The sequence below is a fragment of the Oncorhynchus mykiss genome, chromosome 7, assembly GCF_013265735.2.
Source record: "Oncorhynchus mykiss isolate Arlee chromosome 7, USDA_OmykA_1.1, whole genome shotgun sequence".
NCBI classification, from domain to species: domain Eukaryota; kingdom Metazoa; phylum Chordata; class Actinopteri; order Salmoniformes; family Salmonidae; genus Oncorhynchus; species Oncorhynchus mykiss.
The window spans coordinates 58254402-58276685 of record NC_048571.1 but is presented as its reverse complement, the minus strand read 5'-3'; the positions used below and the strand labels follow the sequence as shown (position 1 = coordinate 58276685).

General features: G+C 42.8%; 1 protein-coding gene and 1 pseudogene across 1 annotated transcript; one reads left to right on the top strand and one right to left on the bottom strand.

Annotated features, from left to right (window-relative positions):
- Positions 1–90: 90 nt before the first annotated feature.
- Positions 91–9951, top strand: LOC110528063 (transmembrane protein 240-like). Its single transcript, XM_021609854.2, has 4 exons — positions 91–738; positions 1028–1134; positions 8385–8593; positions 9780–9951. The coding sequence occupies exons 1-4, from the start codon at positions 712–714 to the stop codon at positions 9923–9925; spliced, it is 489 nt and encodes a 162-aa protein (XP_021465529.2). The 5' UTR covers positions 91–711; the 3' UTR covers positions 9926–9951.
- Positions 9952–11189: 1238 nt separating this feature from the next.
- On the bottom strand, positions 11190–22059 carry LOC110528978 (annotated as a pseudogene).
- Positions 22060–22284: the final 225 nt, after the last annotated feature.

Sequence of the window (22284 nt, the reverse complement as noted above, 5' to 3'; positions counted from 1 at the left end):
TACTGAGCTTTTGAGGGCAAATATGGGGTGGAAATTGATTCAGCCTATAATTTGTTTCTCTGAAGGAGTCCAAAAATGCCTCCGCTATTATCAACTGGAATGCACAGTGGGAGGCTCCGTATTCTCTTTCAGCTGGGCCAAAGTAGCCTATCCTGTCGGACTATGAGAAATGATAGATAGCCTGACAATGAACAAACACCTGCTAGAGGGAGCTAACACGGAAAACGACCTGATTGGAGAAGAAAACACGAATCGATGATTCCTTGCCTAATGCTAGTGGATGCGTCCAGGTAAATAGGCTACACCAGAAAATGTGCAGTGGCTGGCATCACAGCAACGCATGGATCGCGACTTCGTCCTGATATCAACTGTGCCGTGCTCTGGAATAGCCTAACAATCATTTTTCTGACATACGCTACAGCTTTCACACCACGCCTCCCCGTTGCACGCACCTCGATTAACCATCTTCGCTGGTGCACAGAGTGCTTTTCAAAAGGGAGCGAAAATGAGACTGGTCCTCATCTCCTCATGTCGCGGAGAAAGGAACATCGGATAGACGATGCAATGATGGGTAGTTGGACACTGATGCTGCATCCATGAGCGCCTTCACTTCAGGGTGTTGTTTTTGGCACAGGTATCACAGGATAGTTCTGGAGGGAAAGCAACAAACTGGAAGTTTTGATTCAATAGTGCATAACCGCCACGATCTTTATGATTTTGGGGGATTTATTTGTGATGGTAAGAAGAACACCGTTATCCTCATTCCCCACACTCCCTTATGTGTAACAATTGAATCTGTTCAAAGCTGTCAAATGGATATTTCAAACGACCTAGACATCAACATGGCCTACATGAGGCGAAACAATCACTAAACTGTCAAGGAAAACATTGTTTTCTGGAGTAACTATACTTAAATATTTTTAGAATTTACATTTTTGTGTGTCATCTACCTGAGAACTCGGGAAACATATGCTGTTATGGGAATGCGGCTTGTTTTGTCCCAGTTGACTTCAGTGGTTCTTTTCAGGCTGTAGAGTGTCTAAAGGACATGAACGCGCTACTGGACCGCTTTCACAACTATATTTTACCACATTTACGAGGGGAGGATCACGTCTGCCATTGCAACTGTGGAAGGTAAAACAAACTTTCCAAAATAATGTGATTTAATGTTATGCAAAACAAGAGCATACATAAACAGTTTGTTTAAAAGTACACTGCAAAAGCAAGTGTTTAGGATCTGAGCACATAACTAAACACATTTCTGTAACACTTTTTAAACGCATCATTCGCTGTAACCCTTTTAAACACATGAACACGTGTATTCAGCACAGGGCGTTACGGTTTTAAACACTTAACACTGGGGGTATTATTTTAACACTGTAGGGTAAAGTCATATTTGCATTCTTCCCAGCATGCCTTTCAAGTGAATGTGAGAGATACCCACCAATGACTCTATTTGATAGTGACAGAGGCATGGTTGTTGCATTCAATCACTTATATTCCTGAAGCGTTCACCTGGTGACTGTCTATGTGAATGTGTTAAAATGAAAAGTAAACCCTTTATGAAGACAAATTATACATTTAATCTCATAAGACCTTTAGTTATGACCTAGTTATTGACATTGTGGTTTGAAAATCCTGGCTCATGGGACACATCATGCTGGTTTGTGAAGTGATTAGTAATTCCTATCGGAATCCAGACAGAGGGAGAATACCCAAGAATTGTACTATTTTATCACCCACAACCTGCACTCAGAATGACTGCTATGGTGAAGGACTAAACAAACACGACTACCTAAAATATCTAAACTGGAACAACCATCTCAGCAATGGGTGCAATAAATCCAAGTGACAGATTGGATTAGTTTAGAAAATGTAAGTTATTTATCTCAAAACAAATGTATTTTTGTCATAGGTGCCGAATACAACTGATCTGAACTTTACTGTGAAATGCTTGCTTAGGAGCCCTTCCCAACAATGCAGAGTTTAAAGATAACAAATAAAATAGTAACACAAGAGGAATAAAATAAAATACACAGGAATGGAGCTATGTACAGGCAGTACCAGTACCAGATCAGTACCAGATTAGTACCAGAGGTATTTGAGGTAGATATGTACATAAAGACAAGGTAAAGTGATAGATAATAATAAGAGTAACCTAAATACAAGAGCAGCAGCAGAAAATTATGGTTGTAAAAGTGTGTGTATGTATGTGTGCTTGTGTTGTGTCGGTCTGCATGTGCGTGTTATGTGTGTGTGCGTATGCAGTGTATGTGAATGTGTGTGGGTTTTGTGTGAGAGTGTCAATGTCATGTGTGTGAGTGTGTATATGGTTTGTATACAGTATATAGTCTAGTGAGTGTGCGTAGGGTCAGTGCAAGATAGATCTATCCTTGTCTGTAATCCCAACATGTTTCAAACTGACCACCACTGCTCCCATGAGCTCCAATGTAACCTGCCTAAATTACTATCGCCCTGTAGCACTCACATCTGTACTTATGAAGTGCTTTGAAAGGCTGGTCATGTCACACATCAATACCATCATCCCAGACACCCTAGACCCACTCCAATTTGTGTACTGACCCAACAAATCCAAAGATGACACAATCTCAATTGCACTGAACCCATCCCTCTGCAGCTGGATCTTGGACTTCCTGACGGCTGCTGCCAGGTGGTGAGGGTACGCAATAACACCTCCACCACGCTGACCCTCAACACAGGGGCCCCTCAGGTGTGTGTGTGCTTAGTCCCCTTTTGTACTCCCTGTTCATTCACCCACGACTGCATGGCCACGCACGACTCCGCCATCAAGATTTTCTGACGAGACGATGGTGGTAGGCCTGATCACCGATGGCGATGAGTCAGCCTAAAGGGAGGAGGTCAGAGACTTTGCAGTGTGGTGCCAGGACAACAACCTGTCCCTCAACGTTAGTAAGACCAAGGAGCTGATTGTGGACTATAGGAGAAAGAGGGGACTGGGCTGTTCTGGAACAGGTCGAGAACTCCAAGTTCTCGACCTAAGGACATTACTAAGGACATAACCTAAGGACATTACTAAGGACATACCCCCCCCCCCCCCCCCCCCCCCCGCACAGTCATGAAGAGGGCACGGCAGCGCCTCTTCCCCCTCAAGAGTCTGAAAAGATTTGGCATGGGCCCTCAGATCCTCAAAAAGTTATACAGCAGCATATTGGCTGGCTGCATCACCACTTGGTATGGCAAATGCACCGCCATTGACCCCAAAGCGCTACAGAGGGTGGTGCGGACAGCCCAGCACCTCACTGGTGCCGAGATCCCTGCCATCTGGGACCTTTATATCAGGCGGTGTCAGAGGAAGGCCTGAGAAATTGCCAAAGACTCCAGCCATCCAGGCCATAGACTGTTCACTCTGCTACCATCTGACAAACGGTACCGGAGCATCGGTTCTCAGACCAACAGGCTCCGAGACAGCATCTACCCCCAAGCCATAAGACTGCTAAATAGCCAGACTGCTAAATAGATAACCTCTTAAGGATTATCCCCTTTTTTTCAATTTTTTCAATTTTTGAGATTTTATGAAACTGGTGTATTTCTTTATTTATCACAATTTAGCCAATTTTAGTTTTTAATGCAAGTCCGACAGACAAGTTCCTTACTTTATCCCCCTTCCACTTGCCTCTTCCATTTGGTTGGTAATGCTGAAATTAGTTGGCTGTAATTTTGAGTAGAGCAGACCAGGCCTGATGATATCATTTCCAAAGATTATACCTTTTATTTTTTTCCCAAAATATATATATATTTTTTTTTTTATCAATTAGTACATTTTAGATTAACCATAATATTTGTTGTAATATTTGTTATCTTTTCTGGTAGATTAAACTGAAATTGCAACCAACTTTCTATATCTTGTTTGAAAAATAGTGATATTTTGGAGTTCATTTCATTTTCAAATAACCAAAAGTGAGAGGTTGTAGTCTGAATACAGGGGAAAAGGCCATTCTTGAACATTGTGTGAGATATTCTTACTAATCTGCTAGAGAACCAGTTTGGATTGAAGTATACTTTTTGTATGACTGAAGCCTTTAGTGAGAGGTCTTATGCTTTAATATTTAATACTTCTGCCCTCCGAATTCATATTCAATATATAAATAGGCCCGTTTTATGTCTGGCTTGCCTTTCCATAAAAAAAGGAATGTTTTTTTGCTCATATCATTTTTTTTAAAGTCACTAGGTGTAGGCAAGGCCATAAGCAAATAGGTCAACTGGGATATGACTAAAGAGTTAATCAGGGCGATTTTTTTTGTTCATCAAATAGACAGGTATTTTCATTTCCGCGGTAGCAAGATCTTATCTATTTTTGTCAACTTTCTATTAAAATCCATTTCAGTGAGAATTTCTTTCTTTCGGGATATGAATACCGAGTATGTCACTTCACCGTCAGAGCATTTTATTGGTAAACTTTTTTTGTGATCCAATAGATCATAATTTGGTTGTAATCCAGAGAGATTAGGAAAATTATCTATATCATCTATGTGGAGGGATCCAAATTTAGGATTTAAAAGAAAAAACATAAATAATCAGCGTACAATGACACCTTTTGTTTTTAAGCTCTGGATTTCTAGGCCTTTGATGTTATTGCTGGATCTAATTTTAATAGCTAACATTTCGATGGGCAAAATAAATAGATTTGCCGGTAGTGGACAACCTTGTTAATAAAAGAGCCTACAAAGTTCGACAATGGCTCTAGCATTGAGCCTATTCCTGCAACCACTGGTCTGCCTGGATAGTTGCCTTGTCGTGTTTTAAGTTTGTGTAATTTCGGTAAAATGTATAAGCATGGACGTATGGCACATTTGCAGCAAAAACATTCATATTCAGGTTTTGAGATAAGGTTGTTTAATAGGGCTTGCTCCAGATTAGAGCAAGCCCTATTACATTTCACATTACACTTCACTGACCTGAAGCATGACATTTCCACCTTTTAGATTTTGTAGCATAGAGAAAGTTAAGATATCAGACAGGGGAGGAGATATTAATAATACTCTGAGTAAAAGATAATGTTTTGGGATTTTCACCCTTCAGACATTATTTCCTAAAGGACTTCATGATGAAATGCCTATGCATGTTATGTTGTGAATTAGAACATGACATATGTGTCTTTTGTAGATTATTCTGACGTTTTTCATACGATGTACCCAGTGACTAATGAAAACTTACTATGTCCCCATTGAGATTTTACAGACGTGTTCAATACGCCTTATTTATACACTTTTGTAATATTTATGAAATGCATATTGTTATATTTGGTAGCACTTATTTGTTTTTCCTTTGCCTCCAACCCCCTTCGATGTGTAAAACGAATGTGGGTGGGGCCAGGTCTACATAAGGATGCAAATTTTAAAAAATCAACAAAGCTCTGACGAAGGCCATGTGGCCGATACGTAAGCTTATTAAAGATCAGTGATACTATCAAGAGCAGTGTGCGGTTTCCTTTTTCCTTCATCTTGTTCAATCCTTGCCATGCACCTGCAAATAAGATTGCTCAGATGTGTGAGTGCCTTTTGAATTTTGTACCATCAGGTTTGAAAGGCCATAATGTATTATTCCAGCCCAGGTGCAATTTAGATTTTGGCCACTAGATGGCATTAGTGCATGTGCAAAGTTTTAGACTGATCCAACGAACCATTTCATTTCTGTTCAAACTTTTGTAACAAGACTGCCAAAATGTGTCTAATTAGTTTATTAAAACACGTCACTTGTCAAGTTTTCCATCAACTCCTAAGGTTTCCGTTTACTCACTCAGATAGAAAAAGATGTGGGAGTTGCCTCATTATTATATTTTCCAGCATGCTTTGTTGCATGTTGATTTTAAGAATAGTTTGTTTTGGTATCTCTGCTTTCTCATGCACATTGATTGATTAATTGATATTATACTATATTGATTGACTTGTTTGTTTGTGCTCTCCACATCCTCCTTTTTTTGTTGGCACATACAGTACCTTTCTCCCTTGCAACTCTCTGGCCACTGGGGACAGACGCAGTTTTACTGTCTAGTTTTTGTTTGACTTGTCAACTAACGAGAATTCAACATTCACGTCATTGGATTTAGGTTAAAAGTTGGGTGAAAAAAATACTAAATTCCCTTACGTTGATTACTTTTTGAAAATCCAATCAGTTTTCAATGTTGATTCAACGTCATCACATTGTAGTTGTGGTTGAAATTATGTGGAAACCACATTGATCCAACAAGTTTTTGTCCAGTGGTTGCCCACGTCAACACTCTTCTTGCTGCTATGGTTTCTCTCTACTGGAGGTGATTCCTGCAGCCAAGTGGTAGAGGGGGCTGGTCCACATGCACCCCCCATGCCCCACCTCCCATGGGGCAGTGAGGCCAGCTGTTAGTGATGCGTTTCCTGTGCTGCCCTCCAGCTGCAGCTGTTCACCGCTCAATGATGGGGCTGACAGCAGCACGCCCACCCAACCCCATCCATCCAACCATCCCACTCACCCACACACAGCACTACAGCAAAGTACAGTGCCTTGCGAAAGTATTCGGCCCCCTTGAACTTTGCGACCTTTTGCCACATTTCAGGCTTCAAACATAGATATAAAACTGTATTTTTTTGTGAAGAATCAACAACAAGTGGGACACAATCATGAAGTGGAACGACATTTATTGGATATTTCAAACTTTTTTAACAAATCAAAAACTGAAAAATTGGGCGTGCAAAATTATTCAGCCCCCTTAAGTTAATACTTTGTAGCGCCACCTTTTGCTGCGATTACAGCTGTAAGTCGCTTGGGGTATGTCTCTATCAGTTTTGCACATCGAGAGACTGAAATTTTTTCCCATTCCTCCTTGCAAAACAGCTCGAGCTCAGTGAGGTTGGATGGAGAGCATTTGTGAACAGCAGTTTTCAGTTCTTTCCACAGATTCTCAATTGGATTCAGGTCTGGACTTTGACTTGGCCATTCTAACACCTGGATATGTTTATTTTTGAACCATTACATTGTAGATTTTGCTTTATGTTTTGGATCATTGTCTTGTTGGAAGACAAATCTCCGTCCCAGTCTCAGGTCTTTTGCAGACTCCATCAGGTTTTCTTCCAGAATGGTCCTGTGTTTGGCTCCATCCATCTTCCCATCAATTTTAACCATCTTCCCTGTCCCTGCTGAAGAAAAGCAGGCCCAAACCATGATGCTGCCACCACCATGTTTGACAGTGGGGATGGTGTGTTCAGCTGTGTTGCTTTTACGCCAAACATAACGTTTTGCACTGTTGCCAAAAAGTTCAATTTTGGTTTCATCTGACCAGAGCACCTTCTTCCACATGTTTGGTGTGTCTCCCAGGTGGCTTGTGGCAAACTTTAAACAACACTTTTTATGTATATCTTTAAGAAATGTCTTTCTTCTTGCCACTCTTCCATAAAGGCCAGATTTGTGCAATATACGACTGATTGTTGTCCTATGGACAGAGTCTCCCACCTCAGCTGTAGATCTCTGCAGTTCATCCAGAGTGATCATGGGCCTCTTGGCTGCATCTCTGATCAGTCTTCTCCTTGTATGAGCTGAAAGTTTAGAGGGACGGCCAGGTCTTGGTAGATTTGCAGTGGTCTGATACTCCTTCCATTTCAATATTATCGCTTGCACAGTGCTCCTTGGGATGTTTAAAGCTTGGGAAATCTTTTTGTATCCAAATCCGGCTTTAAACTTCTTCACAACAGTATGTCGGACCTGCCTGGTGTGTTCCTTGTTCTTCATGATGCTCTCTGCGCTTTTAACGGACCTCTGAGACTATCACAGTGCAGGTGCATTTATACGGAGACTTGATTACACACAGGTGGATTGTATTTATCCTCATTAGTCATTTAGGTCAACATTGGATCATTCAGAGATCCTCACTGAACTTCTGGAGAGAGTTTGCTGCACTGAAAGTAAAGGGGCTGAATAATTTCGCACGCCCAATTTTTCAGTTTTTGATTTGTTAAAAAGGTTTGAAATATCCAATAAATGTCGTTCCACTTCATGATTGTGTCCCACTTGTTGTTGATTCTTCACAAAAAAATTTAGTTTTATATCTTTATGTTTGAAGCCTGAAATGTGGCAAAAGGTCGCAAAGTTCAAGGGGGCCGAATACTTTCGCAAGGCACTGTATATAGAACCACACATAGCCTAACCATATACAGTCTTTGTATGGTAGATTTAATTACTCCCTTATGTCATTGTATCTTCCTCAATGCACTTTTTACTCCCCCCCATCCTCCTGTCCCTCCTCTCTTCTCTCGCTCTACTCCCTCCCCTTTTCCTCCCTCCCCGCTCCACGTGTCCTGCTCCCTTCTCTATTCTCCTTGTCTCCTCACCTCCCCGCCTCCCCTCTCCCTCTGTCACCTCCCTCTGGGCTTCAGGCACCATGTACACTATGTGATCCCGTATGATGGGGACCAGTCTCTGGTGGACTCTGCAGAGAACTACTTTGTGAGTGACAGTGTGACCAAGCAGGAGCTGGACCTGATGTTGGGGCTGCTGCTGGGCTTCCTCCTAAGCTGGCTGCTGCTGTGCCTGGATGGGGCGCTGCACGCTGCCCTCAGACGTTGGAGGGCCAAACAGCACCATGGTGAGTCAGCAGGGGGACACAACACCACAGGCCGGCTCCGAGAGGCAGAGAGACAATCTATGGGGAGCTGGTCTCAAAAGCCTGGCACAGCTTTGAGTTTCAAAAATAGCAGCAGTAGAAAGTTAGTAAGGAATACAGATTTTTTGTTCATGGGGTGGGGGTAAAAATAGGATGTTCTTTGGATAAGTAAGGGAATGTATAGGAGAACAAATGTGTAAAGGTGCAGAGGTGTGATGTCTCAACTTTGAATTAGCCTTGTTTGATGAAAACTGCAGTATCGTGGGCAGCCTCTGTTCCGGAGACTACAGTACAGTGTGTAAACCTGTCTACGGTTCAATGACTTTTTATAAGTGTGACTCAGCCATTGACCCACTTTATCACAATATTCCCCAGCTTGCTGCTGTTTCTCTTTTGATTTCCTAAAATTCCTTTTGGATCAGTGTTTTTCAGGCTTATATATGACAGTGGGAGCCCCCCCCCCCCCCTCCTCAGATTTCTACATTAAACTGTTGGCACTGATAAAGTCATCATACATTCTTCCCCTTTAGTCTAGTCACAGTTTTTTTCTGTGTGTAGAGTTTTCTCTTCATATTTCTCTATCTAGTTGTGGGATTAGTATAATTCCCAGCCAGAGCTGCTTGCCGTGTATGAAGTGATGGAGTTGGTTGGTGTAGAAATTAGTCATGTATAGCTTCATGTCTTTTCAAATTGATCTTTCCTCTAATGCACACACACACACACACAGCGTTTATTTGAATGTCTGTGGTTTTAAAACTGTTCAGAGTAGAGTAGACTAGACTGTTCAGAGTAGATTTACTGCAATGTTTCAGTGTCTTGTGATTTCTCTTTCTCCTCTCTCTGTATAGATTTGTAATCCCTCTCCCTCTCCCTAAAATTCAGTATTTATCTCTCCCTTCCATCTCACATATTAAATTCATGTTATTTAATTCTGTCTATCTTGTGAAAAGTCTGTGGGCTTTAGTAGTTTGGTGGAGTGGTCTCGTCTTCTCTCAATCCCCCCTCTCACCAGTAACCGAGAGGTGGCTCTCTTGAATCCCAGAGCCAGCAAGTGAAAAACATGCATGCACACTCACACACAAACTAACTGGAGGACACATCTTTAATCTTTCAGTCAATGTCGTACATCTTCCCCAACCCACATATTTTTTTCCTTTACTGTGTCCAGATGCGTTCTCCTGGTCATGGGTTCCCCGCTTCTGTAACCTGGGAAGAAGGGTGCACATGAGAAAGCTAGAGGACTCAAGTGGGAACATGGTGCACATTAAGCAGAAGCTGTACCACAACGGACACCCCAGCCCACGCCACCTCTGAGAGCATTGGACTGGCTGAGACCATAGACTGAGACTTGCTGACAACTGACCAACCAGACACAAGGGCAGCTAAACAAAGACTATTCAAGATATACCCTTCAAACCATACTGTTTCTTATTGCCACTGGCTCAATGGCCTTCACACACAGTGCAAAACTCCTCACCGTCCATATTTTTCTTGACTAGAAATGATTTCATGTAAAAGGATGTAGGTAATTGAGGGTCCAGTTAGTAGTGGGGTTAGCAATTTGATAAAAGTGTGTCAGTTTTTCAAAATAGTATATATATATTTGGTTTTAGAATGTGAATTTTGCTAGAAGTGGGGATAGGGTGTATATTTTGCTTGGGGTTTGTCCGTTTGTAGAACAGTTTGTTTATTTTGCCTGAATATCCCCATTTTGAAATAAAAATATTTATTTTCTTGAGGGTGGTCAAATTTTGAGAGGGATTTGTGTATTGGTAGTACTTTGTCTATTTTAAAAACTTGGCATGTGAAAGCTGTACTGAAAGGGGCCGAGGGAATGTATTTTTCGTGGGTGGGTGTCATTTCTTTCTTGGTTATTGATGTCAATAATTACACATTATTTGGGGTGTGGAAGAGAACATAAATGCTGCCTGCTCATCTAACTGTGTGGTGTGTACAGTATATGTAGTGTGCCAACATTAAAGAGCCATTAGGAATGGCACTGTTGTGTATGTGTGTTGTTAAGGGGTTAAAGGTTTTATTTGATATTTGGTCCAGAGGGTCATCACCATGGAAACTTGGAGATGAAATTCCAAGAAGGAAGGTAACACTCAGGAACTCTTTATAGTTGCCAAAATACTTCACACTGAACAGCCAGCTGTAGAGTGCCTCCATAATAGTAGCTTTGAAAGGGACTGCCTGTGGTGTATTTACTCATATCACAGGTGCAACATGCTCTTGTCATGGCATTGAAGAGTGATACTGTATGAGGACTGTAACCCAATGGGATCCTAAGTGTTCCTCCCTTATGAATTAGTCTCTAGGGAGCGGGATGTAGCACCCTTTCACTTCCCTGCACCTCCCCAGCCCACCCCCATCCCTCTGTGCAGACATCGGTGTTGTAAAAATTAAATGGTTATTTCATTAAAACGGACCACTGGAGGTTAACAGTGACGGAGTCCTGGTGTATCATTACACAGGTTCAAGATATAGTTCATCACCATCTGTTGGTCACATGATTTTTACAATTATTAACATAGGTGCAGCCATTGTAAGAAACCTGGATTATTTTCATCCACACCATCTGAATAATAGAGTATCATCTCTTACAGTCCACATCAACATCAACATTAATATTATTAGACAGTGTTTCCATATAAAGTATACTTTTAATACAAATCATGTATTTTCACAGCTCTCCAACCTCTCCAGGATTGTTTCATGATCTGTTAGTGCCTCCATCCCTCCTCCCCGTCCCCCATCTCTTTCAGTCAGACAGACGTATACAGACAGTCAGGAGGAACAAGAGGCGTCCTCCTGTAAACCCATTAATCCCAAAAAGCAACCCTCTTTCTTCCTTCCCCTAATGTTAAACTTGAGTCCCATCCTTGGGAGGAGTTTCTGTCCCACCCTCACTGCTAGGGGCTGCATCAGTTTGGGCTACACCCTCTACCCCTCCCCCCCAAGGTGTTACCACTGCTTCGACACCCTCCCCTTTGGCCGGGAAAGTCCCCTCCTCCGCAGGCAGGGTGGTACTGTCTGAGGAAGGTGGGGCTGATTCTGCAGGTAGAGGCACCTCCAATTCCAGCTCCTCCCACTTGACAGGGGTCTCTGGTCTGCTGTCCATGTCCAGGACCGGGTTGAGTACTCATGAGGCTGTGGTGGCTCCCATAGAAGTAGAGCCTATATTGCTTCTGTCTACTGGTCCAGTGCTGGGAGAGGCTGTGCACTTGGCCCCAGCCTCCCCGTGCAGCCAGTCCATCTTCTGGAGGTGCCGCCGCACGGCGTCGTCCACCCGAGCATCAATCATGGGCTCCGTTAGGACGCCGTCCTCTGAGGAGTATGCTGCCGCCTACAGGAGGACATAGAATACATTCATTATTACATTAAATCTAAATAAAATATTTGATCATTACAGTTCTTGTCCACAGAATGAGTCTCACAGGAGAGATGAACATGACACAGCAGAAGGGGAGGAACAGTGACATACATAGTGATCCACTTCCCAGCTCTGCTTCTATAAATAGTTGGGAGAATAAATGGGTCTGGACTTCCTTGGTAACCAAATCACCTTGGGTCAGAATTGCCTGCTGTGGCCATCCCTAACCTTTCATCTATCTATGACCCTCTACACAGGCTCTCCTAACAACAAATCATTTATGTCAAATTGGCATAATTGGACAATTCTGGTTGTTATCGTTTCAAAAAGCTCAGCAGAAAGCATTGACCTATGAACAACAGGGGAATCGCATCACATACCTGCCAGGCCACGCCCAGTTTAGAGATCTCTCTGCCCGACATGCCCTCTGCCCGCTCAGCGATGTCTGAGCACTTCTGACCATAGTCAAATTGAGCCAGCTTCATTCTCCTGCAGGGACAAACAGAGACAGAGGAACATGGAACATAGAGAGGGATTACAGACAGATACGGATCTGAATGACAACCTGTCTGGCAAAATGGAAACAGGTCTGCGTTATGAGGTTTGTCTGACTCTTATCTGGGTAGCCACTCCTTAAGTGGCCAAGCTCCCTCCACCAGCTGGCTCGGTTGTCTGAGTGTTGTTGAGCCTGGTCCAGCTTCCTGTGCCCGGTGTGTAAATCTCCCCCTGCCCCTCTGCTTCTCAGGCCCTCAAAGCCCCACTGTAATTAGTGACTCAGCATGGCTACGGCTGACTGGGATCCTGCTGCTGCTTACTGCTGGGACACCTGCTCCTGACACTCCACAGCCAGAGCTTATTTTGAAGAAAAATAGAGAGGGGCCTCCTTCCACCCAGGCACTCAAAAGTTAATGCCCGTCCACATGTGTGCGTGGGTAGGTGTGTGTGTGTGTCAAGGAATGTGGATGACTCCAAGTATGTCTGGGAGTAGTTAATTACTTGGCATTAGAACTTGTTCCATTATACATCCCAGTGTGTGTGTGCTTGTGAGAGTGCCCTATTTAAACCTGTGCTGCTGTGCTGTGTGGGCGTAACGCTGTATGACTCACCGTCTCCCCTCTGTGGCAGGCTCAAGCACGTACCTGTCAAAGTACATGTACACCAGCCTCTCATCAGGACCCGGCAGGTCGTTGATGGCCCAGTCAAACTGCTCCAGCTGGTTACTAGCCAGCACCATACTAGCCAGCATCATGAACCTGGAGGAAGACAACACACCAGTGGGCTACTAGGGTTAGAATGCTGTGGTATTTGAGGAAGTTTGTACATCAGATTTCAGGGTATTGGCATAGATATGGTGAATTTAGAGTGAATGAGGACTGACGTTGCTCTGCTCTCCAGTGCGGTACAGGAATGTGTTCAAAGAATGTGTTCAAAGTTGCTCTGAGCTCTTCACTGATCTTCTCCTGCAAACAAAAAGACACAAACCTTGAATTTTATTTTCCAATATTTCAACAAGATCTTTGTTTTTGCTATCATTTCAATACAGGAAGATACAAATACCTGGGTTCAAATAGTATTTGAAATAGCTCAATTACTTTCATACATTCGAAGTACTCAGATATCTTATATTTGAAAAGGCAAGTAGTTGAATATTTTACTTTATTTGGAAATGCACTTGGAAAGTATTTGAAAATAAAAAATAAATATATATTTGAAAATGCATTTAATCCAGATATTTGAAAATAGTATTTAAGAGAGGTATTTGAAAATACTCTCAAATACAATTTGGTAGAGTACTAATTTTATTTTTTACAAATAACCATTTAAATACTCAAATAAAAGTTATTGTTTTGGCCTGTGTATTGTAAAATACTCAAACACACAGAAAAGGGTATTTTAAATACCAGATACTCAAATACATATGTATTTGATCCCAGGTTGTACACAACACACTTACGGTAGATCTCTTGCAAAGGAATGCAATCGGCTTCATCAACAAACAGCAACAGGCTGTGTCAGACAGGACACAGGATGGCATTAGCAGAGCTGCACTGGTCTTAATTCGTTCTCTGTATATCATTTCAAGTGCATGTCTGTTTATGGCAAGTTAAAATGTATATTATGTAGATACTTACGTTACATGGTTATATCATGGTTACATTTACATTAAGTTCTATCAATAGTATGATAGCACTGAAAGTGAGGGTAGCATACCCACGGCGACTGGTGTTGGCCCAGTCAAAGACTTTGTGCATGGCGGTGACGCCCTCACGGCCCAGGGGCGCCACATCTCCACCCGTCATGATGGCATAGTCCATCCCAGAGTGCACGGCTAGCTTCTACTCAAACCACAGAGAGACAGTTACCAACATATCACCTCTTGTCAAAGTCAAGGTGATTCTGTAAGGGGCCTACCTTAGCGTCTTTCCAGTACCTGGGGGGCCGTACATGAGGATGTTCCTGTAGAGCCCCTTGTTCTGCCGTGTGTTCGTAGTTGCTATGGCGATGTCACATACACACTCTTCTAAGTTAGGCTGTGGGGAGTGGAGGGAATCATTCATATCAGGGAGATCAACATTTTGTCTCAAAGCAGGGCTGCAAAAACATATATTCACTCTACACAAGATGTGTACACAGCATTCTCTATTAATGTCTCTTTAATACATGTGCTGGGTATAATATCTCCCAGGTATAGTTGTGTTGAGACTGTATAAGGTATGACTGACTCTCTGGTGCTCAGGTGTGTGCTGAGTGTTGGTACTCACACTGAGCACTACTCCCTCCAGGGCATCCTGAGGTTTGCTTGTCAGGCACTTTGAAATCTATAAGAGAGGAAAAATAAGAAAATGTACCTCGCCATCACTTCATAGTACTTCTACATACGTGTTTAGCTAACTTAATTTACTTGCAATAAAAAAAATGTAAAAATAAAACACAAAAAGCATCAGACACAGGACTTCTACAATGCACAGCAGGGCCGCTCTCTCTTGGTGGGGTGCTTGATTGCCTCCGCCACAGTGATGCGAGACGTCTCTGACCAATGAGAGCTTACCGAGCTGGGCCTCAATGTAGCGCCCTGCCACAGCTGTGGCGTTCCGGGCAGAATATACACCCACAGCCAGCAGGGTCAGTCCTGTCACCTAGTGGTGTGAGGGAACAAATACACTACATTTAGAGACACTCCAACAACAGCTTAGATCAGATATAAATAAACCTTTAAGATATCAGGTACTTATTTAGGAGTCATTGGCAGTTTGCATATTAATGAACATAAATGAGGAAATAGAGTGGAAGGCAGGTCTCACCGTAGCTGTGACTTTATCCCAGTCTGACACAAAGGCCTGGAATCCTTCCCCAAACACAGCACCTGCAGTCCTGAAATATACAAAGACAGTCAGGTATCCAATATAGTATCTTTCTGTATGGTCTGTAATGTAATACACTAAGTCTGTCTCACCGTATAGTCTGTGCTCTGCTGCCTTGAAGTGGATCTGCTCGCGGATGAGGTCTGCGTTTTCCCGTTCAACACATGCACGTGCTTTAGACTCTGCCTCTACACGTAGCAGCTCATTCTTGTGCCTCAGCTGCATCTCGTGCTCGATTGTTGCTATGTGGAGCGGGTAAATCCGTGGATATAATATCATTATACCATAGCATTGTTGAATACTTGTTTCTTATTGGCTTGAAGGACATTCTAGAGCATGGGTGTCAAACTCTGGCCCGTGGGCCAAATTTGGCCCGCGGGGTAATTATATTTGGCCCGCGAGACAATACCAAATTACTACTAGAGCTGGCCCGCCGGTATTATACAGCGCATTCACCACTAATACTACGAATCCCATAATGCTCTGCTGTTTTCGCGCGCCAATCAGGACAGGACCCAGAAACGCTCTCTCCTCTGTGACAGTAGTCATAGCAACATAGACGCTACAACTGTCAGAGAGCTAACCCTTCCCAAAAATGGCGAAAAGAAAGGCAGAAAACAGGAGCTTTCTGGACAAGTGGGAGGCAGAATATCTGTTTACATATGTAAAAGACAAACCTGTTTGTCTTGTTTGTGGAGTCAACGTGGCTGTAAGTAAGGAGTACAACATTAGACGACACTATGAAACGAAACACCATGACAAATACAAGGACCTGGACATGACTCAAAGGAGCCAGAAAGTAGAGGAGATGAAAAGAAGTTTGGTTTCACAACAGAATATGTTTAAAAAAGCCACATCACAAAGCGAGGCTCTGTAAAGGCTAGTTATATAGTGGCAGCAGAGATCGCAAAATCAGCCCGGCCCTTTAATGAGGGAGAGATCATGAAAAAGTGCATGATGAAGGTTTGTGACCTCGTATGCCCAGAGAAAAAACAAGCATTTTCAAACGTGAGCCTGAGCAGGAACACAGTAGCTGATCGCACATGTGATCTTGCCACCAATCTGTATGACCAGCTGATGGAAAAGGGAAAAGATTTTGTTGTGTTCTCCCTCGCTGTGGATGAGAGCTGCGACGCATCTGATACTGCTCAGCTGTCAGTCTTCATCCGTGGAGTGGACTCAAATCTGTGTGTTACGGAGGAGCTATTAGGATTCAAATCAATGCATGGCACAACCACAGGAAAGGAAATCTTTGAGGAGGTTTCCAAATGTGTAACTGAAATAAAGCTGCCGTGGGATAAACTCGTTGGATTAACGACAGATGGTGCGCCAGCGATGTGCGGTAAAAAGAGTGGACTGGTGGGCATGGTTCGGGAGAAGATGCGGGAAGAGAACTGTGCAGGTGAGCTAACTGTTTACCACTGCATCATACATCAGGAAGCACTGTGTGCCAAAGCCTTAAAGATGGAACATGTTATGACCACAGTAACACAGGTAGTTAACTTTATAAGAGCCAAAGGTCTAAATCACCGCCAGTTTAAATCTTTTCTGGAGGAGTGTGGTTCGGAATACGCAGACGTGCCGTATCACACAGAGGTGAGATGGCTAAGCAGATGAAAAGTACTGAACAGATGTTTCGAGCTGCGTGAGGAAATATGTCAATTCCTGGAAACCAAAGGGAAGGATACAGCAGAGCTCCGGGAGCAAAAGTTCCTGTGTGAGCTGGCCTTTCTCTGTGACATCTCGAGCCATCTCGATGCGCTGAACCTGCAGCTTCAGGGGCGGATCATCACAGACATGTACGCTGCAGTGAGGGCCTTCAAAACTAAACTGTGCCTGTGGGAGAATCAGATGCTGCAAGGAAACCCTTGCCATTTTCCCTGCTGCCAATCCATAAAAGCGCAGATCTCTACCGCCGTGTTCCCATGCGCACAGTTTGCTGAAAAACTCAGTGTTCTCGCCGCTGAGTTTAGCCGGCGATTTGCCAACTTCGATGCCCAGAAATGCAAGTTTGAACTGCTTAGTAATCCCTTCGCAGTTGATGTGGAAAATGCACCAACCAACATCCAAATGGAGCTGATTGAACTCCAGTGCAACGACACGCTGAAGTCAAAGTATGATGCTGTGGGCGCCGCACAGTTTCCACGGTTCATCCCTGACACAATGCCTCAGCTCCGCACCCAAGCTGCTCAGATGCTCTCCATGTTCGGCAGCACTTATCTATGCGAGCAACTTTTCTCCTCGATGAAGATGACCAAAACAACTCACAGGAGACGTCTGACTGATGAACATCTTCGCTCGATACTGAGGATTTCTTCAGCTCAGAGCTTGAGCCCAGACATTGATGAACTAGCATCCAAGAAGAGATGCCAGGTATCTGGCTTGGGCACATCAGATTAGACCAGTGTGCAATAATTAACATTTTCTTTATGCACTTTTTCTTGCTACAAGGCATGGTCTTGAATGGTTGATTGATTTATTATCATTTTATTTGTAAAATTATTAGCCAGTGGAAAAATTTTATTTTGGTATTTAAATCAGAAGGCTGCAAATAGAAAAGAGGCATACAATTTTTATTTAAATTTTATTTATTTAATAAATGAATGCCATTGATGTGTTTTTTCATTTGAAATTCGATTTTGCATGTCTCCACTATTAAATTCTATATTGTATGGTAATAAGCGATGCTTGTTCCATATTCAATGTTAAAGCAAAACTTGTTTGGGTCCATATTAAAAGGTTAATTTGTTCAATGTTGGCCCGTGACTTTGTTCAGGTTTTACATTTTGGCCCACTGGGTATTTGAGTTTGACACCCCTGTTCTAGAGCATGCATTATTTCTCTATAGAACACATACCCCCTTATTGATCATCCCTTACACATTTTGTGATTGCCAGACCCCATATGGCTATAATGACCAGTGAAAATCGAAGCAGAACCATATTCCTGGAGGCTATGTGACTGTATTATACGGGGTCAGTACCTTTCCTCATAGCCTCCTGTTTAAGCACAGAGTCCTCCTGTTTGCGAAGGTTGTCCTCATTCAGGGCTTGCTGAGGACACAGAAGAGAGGCGACACTCAGTCAGGTGGACACAGCATTTTCACTCTACTTCTTTCTAGCCTAAACAGGACTGAGTAGATATTGCAGCTAATGGCAGTTGGTCTTACCTGTTGCTTGAGTTGATCATACCTCTGTCTGGCAAGTCTGTCTTGGAACTGTGCTCTCTGTAAAGGGATATGAGGAGACGGTAACCATAGTAACATGTTAGTCGCCCTCTGGTGGACAGATATGTAACCCCTATATGTAAGCTCCTCTCCAGCTCTCATTGTAGCCTGTTTCAGAATTAAAGCTAATTGTGCAAACAATTTCAAGCTCTAAACTTACCAACACAATTGTACTCTCTACAAACTCAAAGACATCTAACAACTACAAAGCAAATGCTTGCTTCTACAGTTTACCCATACCTCTGCATTATGATGCATGCTATGAGCCCATCATTGACTCCATACTCTGCAGTACAATGAATACTACTGCGCAATCACCCCTTCTGCAGTATCACTAAACCCTCTCAGTACCAGCTCCCTCACCGATTGATGCTGCTTGGTCTCCTCGCCGACAGTTTTTCTTCTCTCCTCCCCTTGAATACGCAGCTGATCCCCCTTCAGCTGCTCCACTGCTGCCTCATACCCCTTCCACCATCACACACAGAGGGAACACAAATAGCATGATCAGATATTGGATTAATAGTACAATGTATTTGGTGTCCTACACATTACTCTGCATGTGCCTTGTTTAGTGCAACAGTATCTTGATTTCGGTCTTCAAGAGACATACATTTAATTTAATGACAGTAGACTATATTCAAACTGATTAGAAGTTCCAGAAAAATCAACTTAATGTTCTGGAAAATAATGTAATACAAGGTTTTAAACCTGGCTGAATTAAGGTATACTAAATGTAATGTAACTAGAACTATCTGGCAAACTGAACTGTATGAAGGAATACCCTTTGCACCTTTCACCTTGAATGCACTCTCGATCAACTTCCAACATGGATGAAAACGTGCAGCACAACGTTCAATGTGATACATGTCATTCTCGTTTACTATAGTGTTGTCCTACTGATAGCAGTCATGAAGACTAATTAACTAGATAGATAACAGTGGAAACTAGCTAGGAGATTACGCTATGTAAAAACACCGGCCGGTGTTGCATCAGCATCACTGCTGCGGGTGCATCGCTCGTTCTTTAATGATTACCAATATGTCTCTAATTAGCTACTAGTTACACAGTCCTATATAATCTAGTTATCATGCAATACACTTACTAGACTTGTCGAGCTTCTTTACCGCCTGGGTCGCTCGCGCTGGCCCTGTTGGGTCGAAATTGCTCAATTTGTCCTTGGGTTTATCGCCACCACCACCGGAGCTGCCAACCCGTGGAGGGGGTGGCGCTGGAACTGGGAATTCTGAGGGCGCCTCAGGCTGCCCCTTAGTCAGGCAGAGCAGCCAGAAAACATAAAATAAACTGCTGGCCCAGGCAGGTGGAAGTGATCAGGCTTGGCAGTCTATCACTACACTTCCTCCACACGCGTGTCATGCTGCAGTCTTTGAATAAGCGCAATAAATATAAATAATAATTTTAAAAATTATCCCGTGCTGATTGGTTTGGAAAAACACTATTCCTCTGATAGTTTGTCCTTTGTTGAGATCAAACATATAGCCCATCCGTAAGAGGCTATGGTAGCCGCAGTGGTCTAAAACGTAAGTCTTATAATAACCCTGAATAACCACACTGGAAGGCCATTTGAGACAATGAATGTGATAGTTGCATCATTTGCGGAGTTTTTTTGTACTTCTGTCAACAGAACGCATTTTAAATTAATTGCATTTTACATAAGCTTACATTGAGAGCTGTTTAGATTTAAGTAATACATTGCAGTAGCATTTCAGGGAAACCTGAATATTTTCAAAACGTTCTCGAACAAATTCATTGACAGGAACTAAATACTTATTAACAGTCTATGTAACAGTACTATAATTACTTGGGACAGTAATTTAAAATGATCTTGCTTAGGTGAAGTCCTTTAGTAGTCTGTCTTGAAAACCCTAAATTGAGTCATCTCTCGAGGAGAAAGTGCATCATTTTTTTTGGTAATATTAGCAACAACATCAGAACACTGAATAAGTAGCAAAATGTTTTATTTAGTAGACAATGATTTTCCAATCACACATATGTACATAGACACAAGGCATTACAAATGAAGGCCAAGTATTCCCCTGTCAGTCATACCTCTCCTATGAATGCTATCATATTGAGTGAGGTGCGGAGTGATTACGTCAACATCTCTCCAGCAGCCATGATTCAGAAAGGGAGTAATATCGTGGCAGGGCAGCACTGTGTTGGTCGTATTGCTAGTAAGGAAACTGGGTTATTAGATGTGTGGGCCCTTGCTGAGATAAGCAAATATGTGGTATAGAGTCAATTGCAATTGCCTGTGGAGGAGGTGGCTAAATCACTGTAGTGTGACGATGAGTGAGACGACACCAGGAGGCTCTTTGACATTGCCTAACGCTGCAACGAATCCCTCCTGTTGCCTCACCCTAACCAGCTTTGCAAGAGACAGGAATGACTTAGGCTCTGTGATGGCAAGGTCGCTCAGAACACTACTCTGTAAGGGGAGAGAAGAGGAGGGATGGACACAAATCTCAAGAGATTATCACAAGCTGGAACGGAGAGATAGTGTGGTAAATAGGTTAAGACATATTGTAGGCCAGGGTTCTCCAACTGGTGGCCCGTGGGAGATTTTATTTGGTCCCCCAACTTTTATTACATTTTTTAGTTGGACATGAAAGACTGTAAAAAATACCAGCTATTCAGCTCCAAGTGATTTACATTTTTGAAATCTGTTCCAAAGTATTCCCATGCATGCACAACTATACATGAGATGCACTAACTGGACAAAAGTATGTGGACACCCCTTTAAATTAGTGGATTCTGCTATTTCAGACACACCCATTGCTGATAGGTGTATTACATCGAGCACACAGCCATTCAATCTCCATAGACAAACATTGACAGTAGAATGGCCCGCACTAAAGAGCTCAGTAACTTTCAACGTCGCACCGTCTTAGGATGTCACCTTTCCAACAAATGTCTGCCCTGTTAGAGCTGCACTGGTCAAATGTAAGTGCTGTTATTGTGAAGTGGAAACGTCTAGGAGCAAGTAGTAGGCCACACAAGCTCACAGACTGCGAGCCAGGCCTAATCGCCCAAAATCTGTGCCTGACCTCACTAATGCTCGTGGCTGAATGGAAGCAAGTCCCAGTAGCAATCTTCCAACATCTAGTGGAAATCCTTCCCAGAAGAGTGGATTTTTTCATAGCAGCAAAGGGGGGGACCAACTCCATATGAATGCCCATAATTTTGAAATGAGATCTTTAATGACCAGGTGTCCACATACTAGTTTATATGTGATCATATACAAATGTAAACTAGATTTGAAATGATGTTTTAGTAAAATGTTATATCTGTTTGGGCTTCTTGTGTTCAATTTGCTGTCTACAAATTATTTGTAATTATATTCCGGCCCTGTGACCATCCGCTCCAGAAAACAAATTGTCCGGTGGCTGAATCTAGTTGATGATCCCTGCTGTTGGCCTACTGTACTGACGTTCACCAGGTTGTGCATAAAGGTGGGGTACTTCATGCCGTTCTCCCGTGAAGCAGCCGCGATGTGTGAGATCCAAAGCTGGTGAAAAGCATTGTTTTAGGTTCTCACTCACAATAGCACACATCTACATGTAGCTGATTTATCATAAGCACATGATAATGACAGAGGAGAGATCTTGATGACATGTAAGAGTGCACATATAGATCCAGGGTATTGCATAGCTAGAACATCAAATTAGATGTATCAATGACATGGCTATAT

Bases quoted from the DNA above. Each gene is read 5' to 3' on its own strand.
- LOC110528063 (XM_021609854.2), top strand. From the start codon at position 712: ATGATTTTGGGGGATTTATTTGTGATG. The intron at 1,135-8,384 runs GTAAAACAAACT...TCTGGGCTTCAG, and splicing joins TGCCATTGCAACTGTGGAAG to GCACCATGTACACTATGTGA. The intron at 8,594-9,779 runs GTGAGTCAGCAG...TACTGTGTCCAG, and splicing joins GAGGGCCAAACAGCACCATG to ATGCGTTCTCCTGGTCATGG.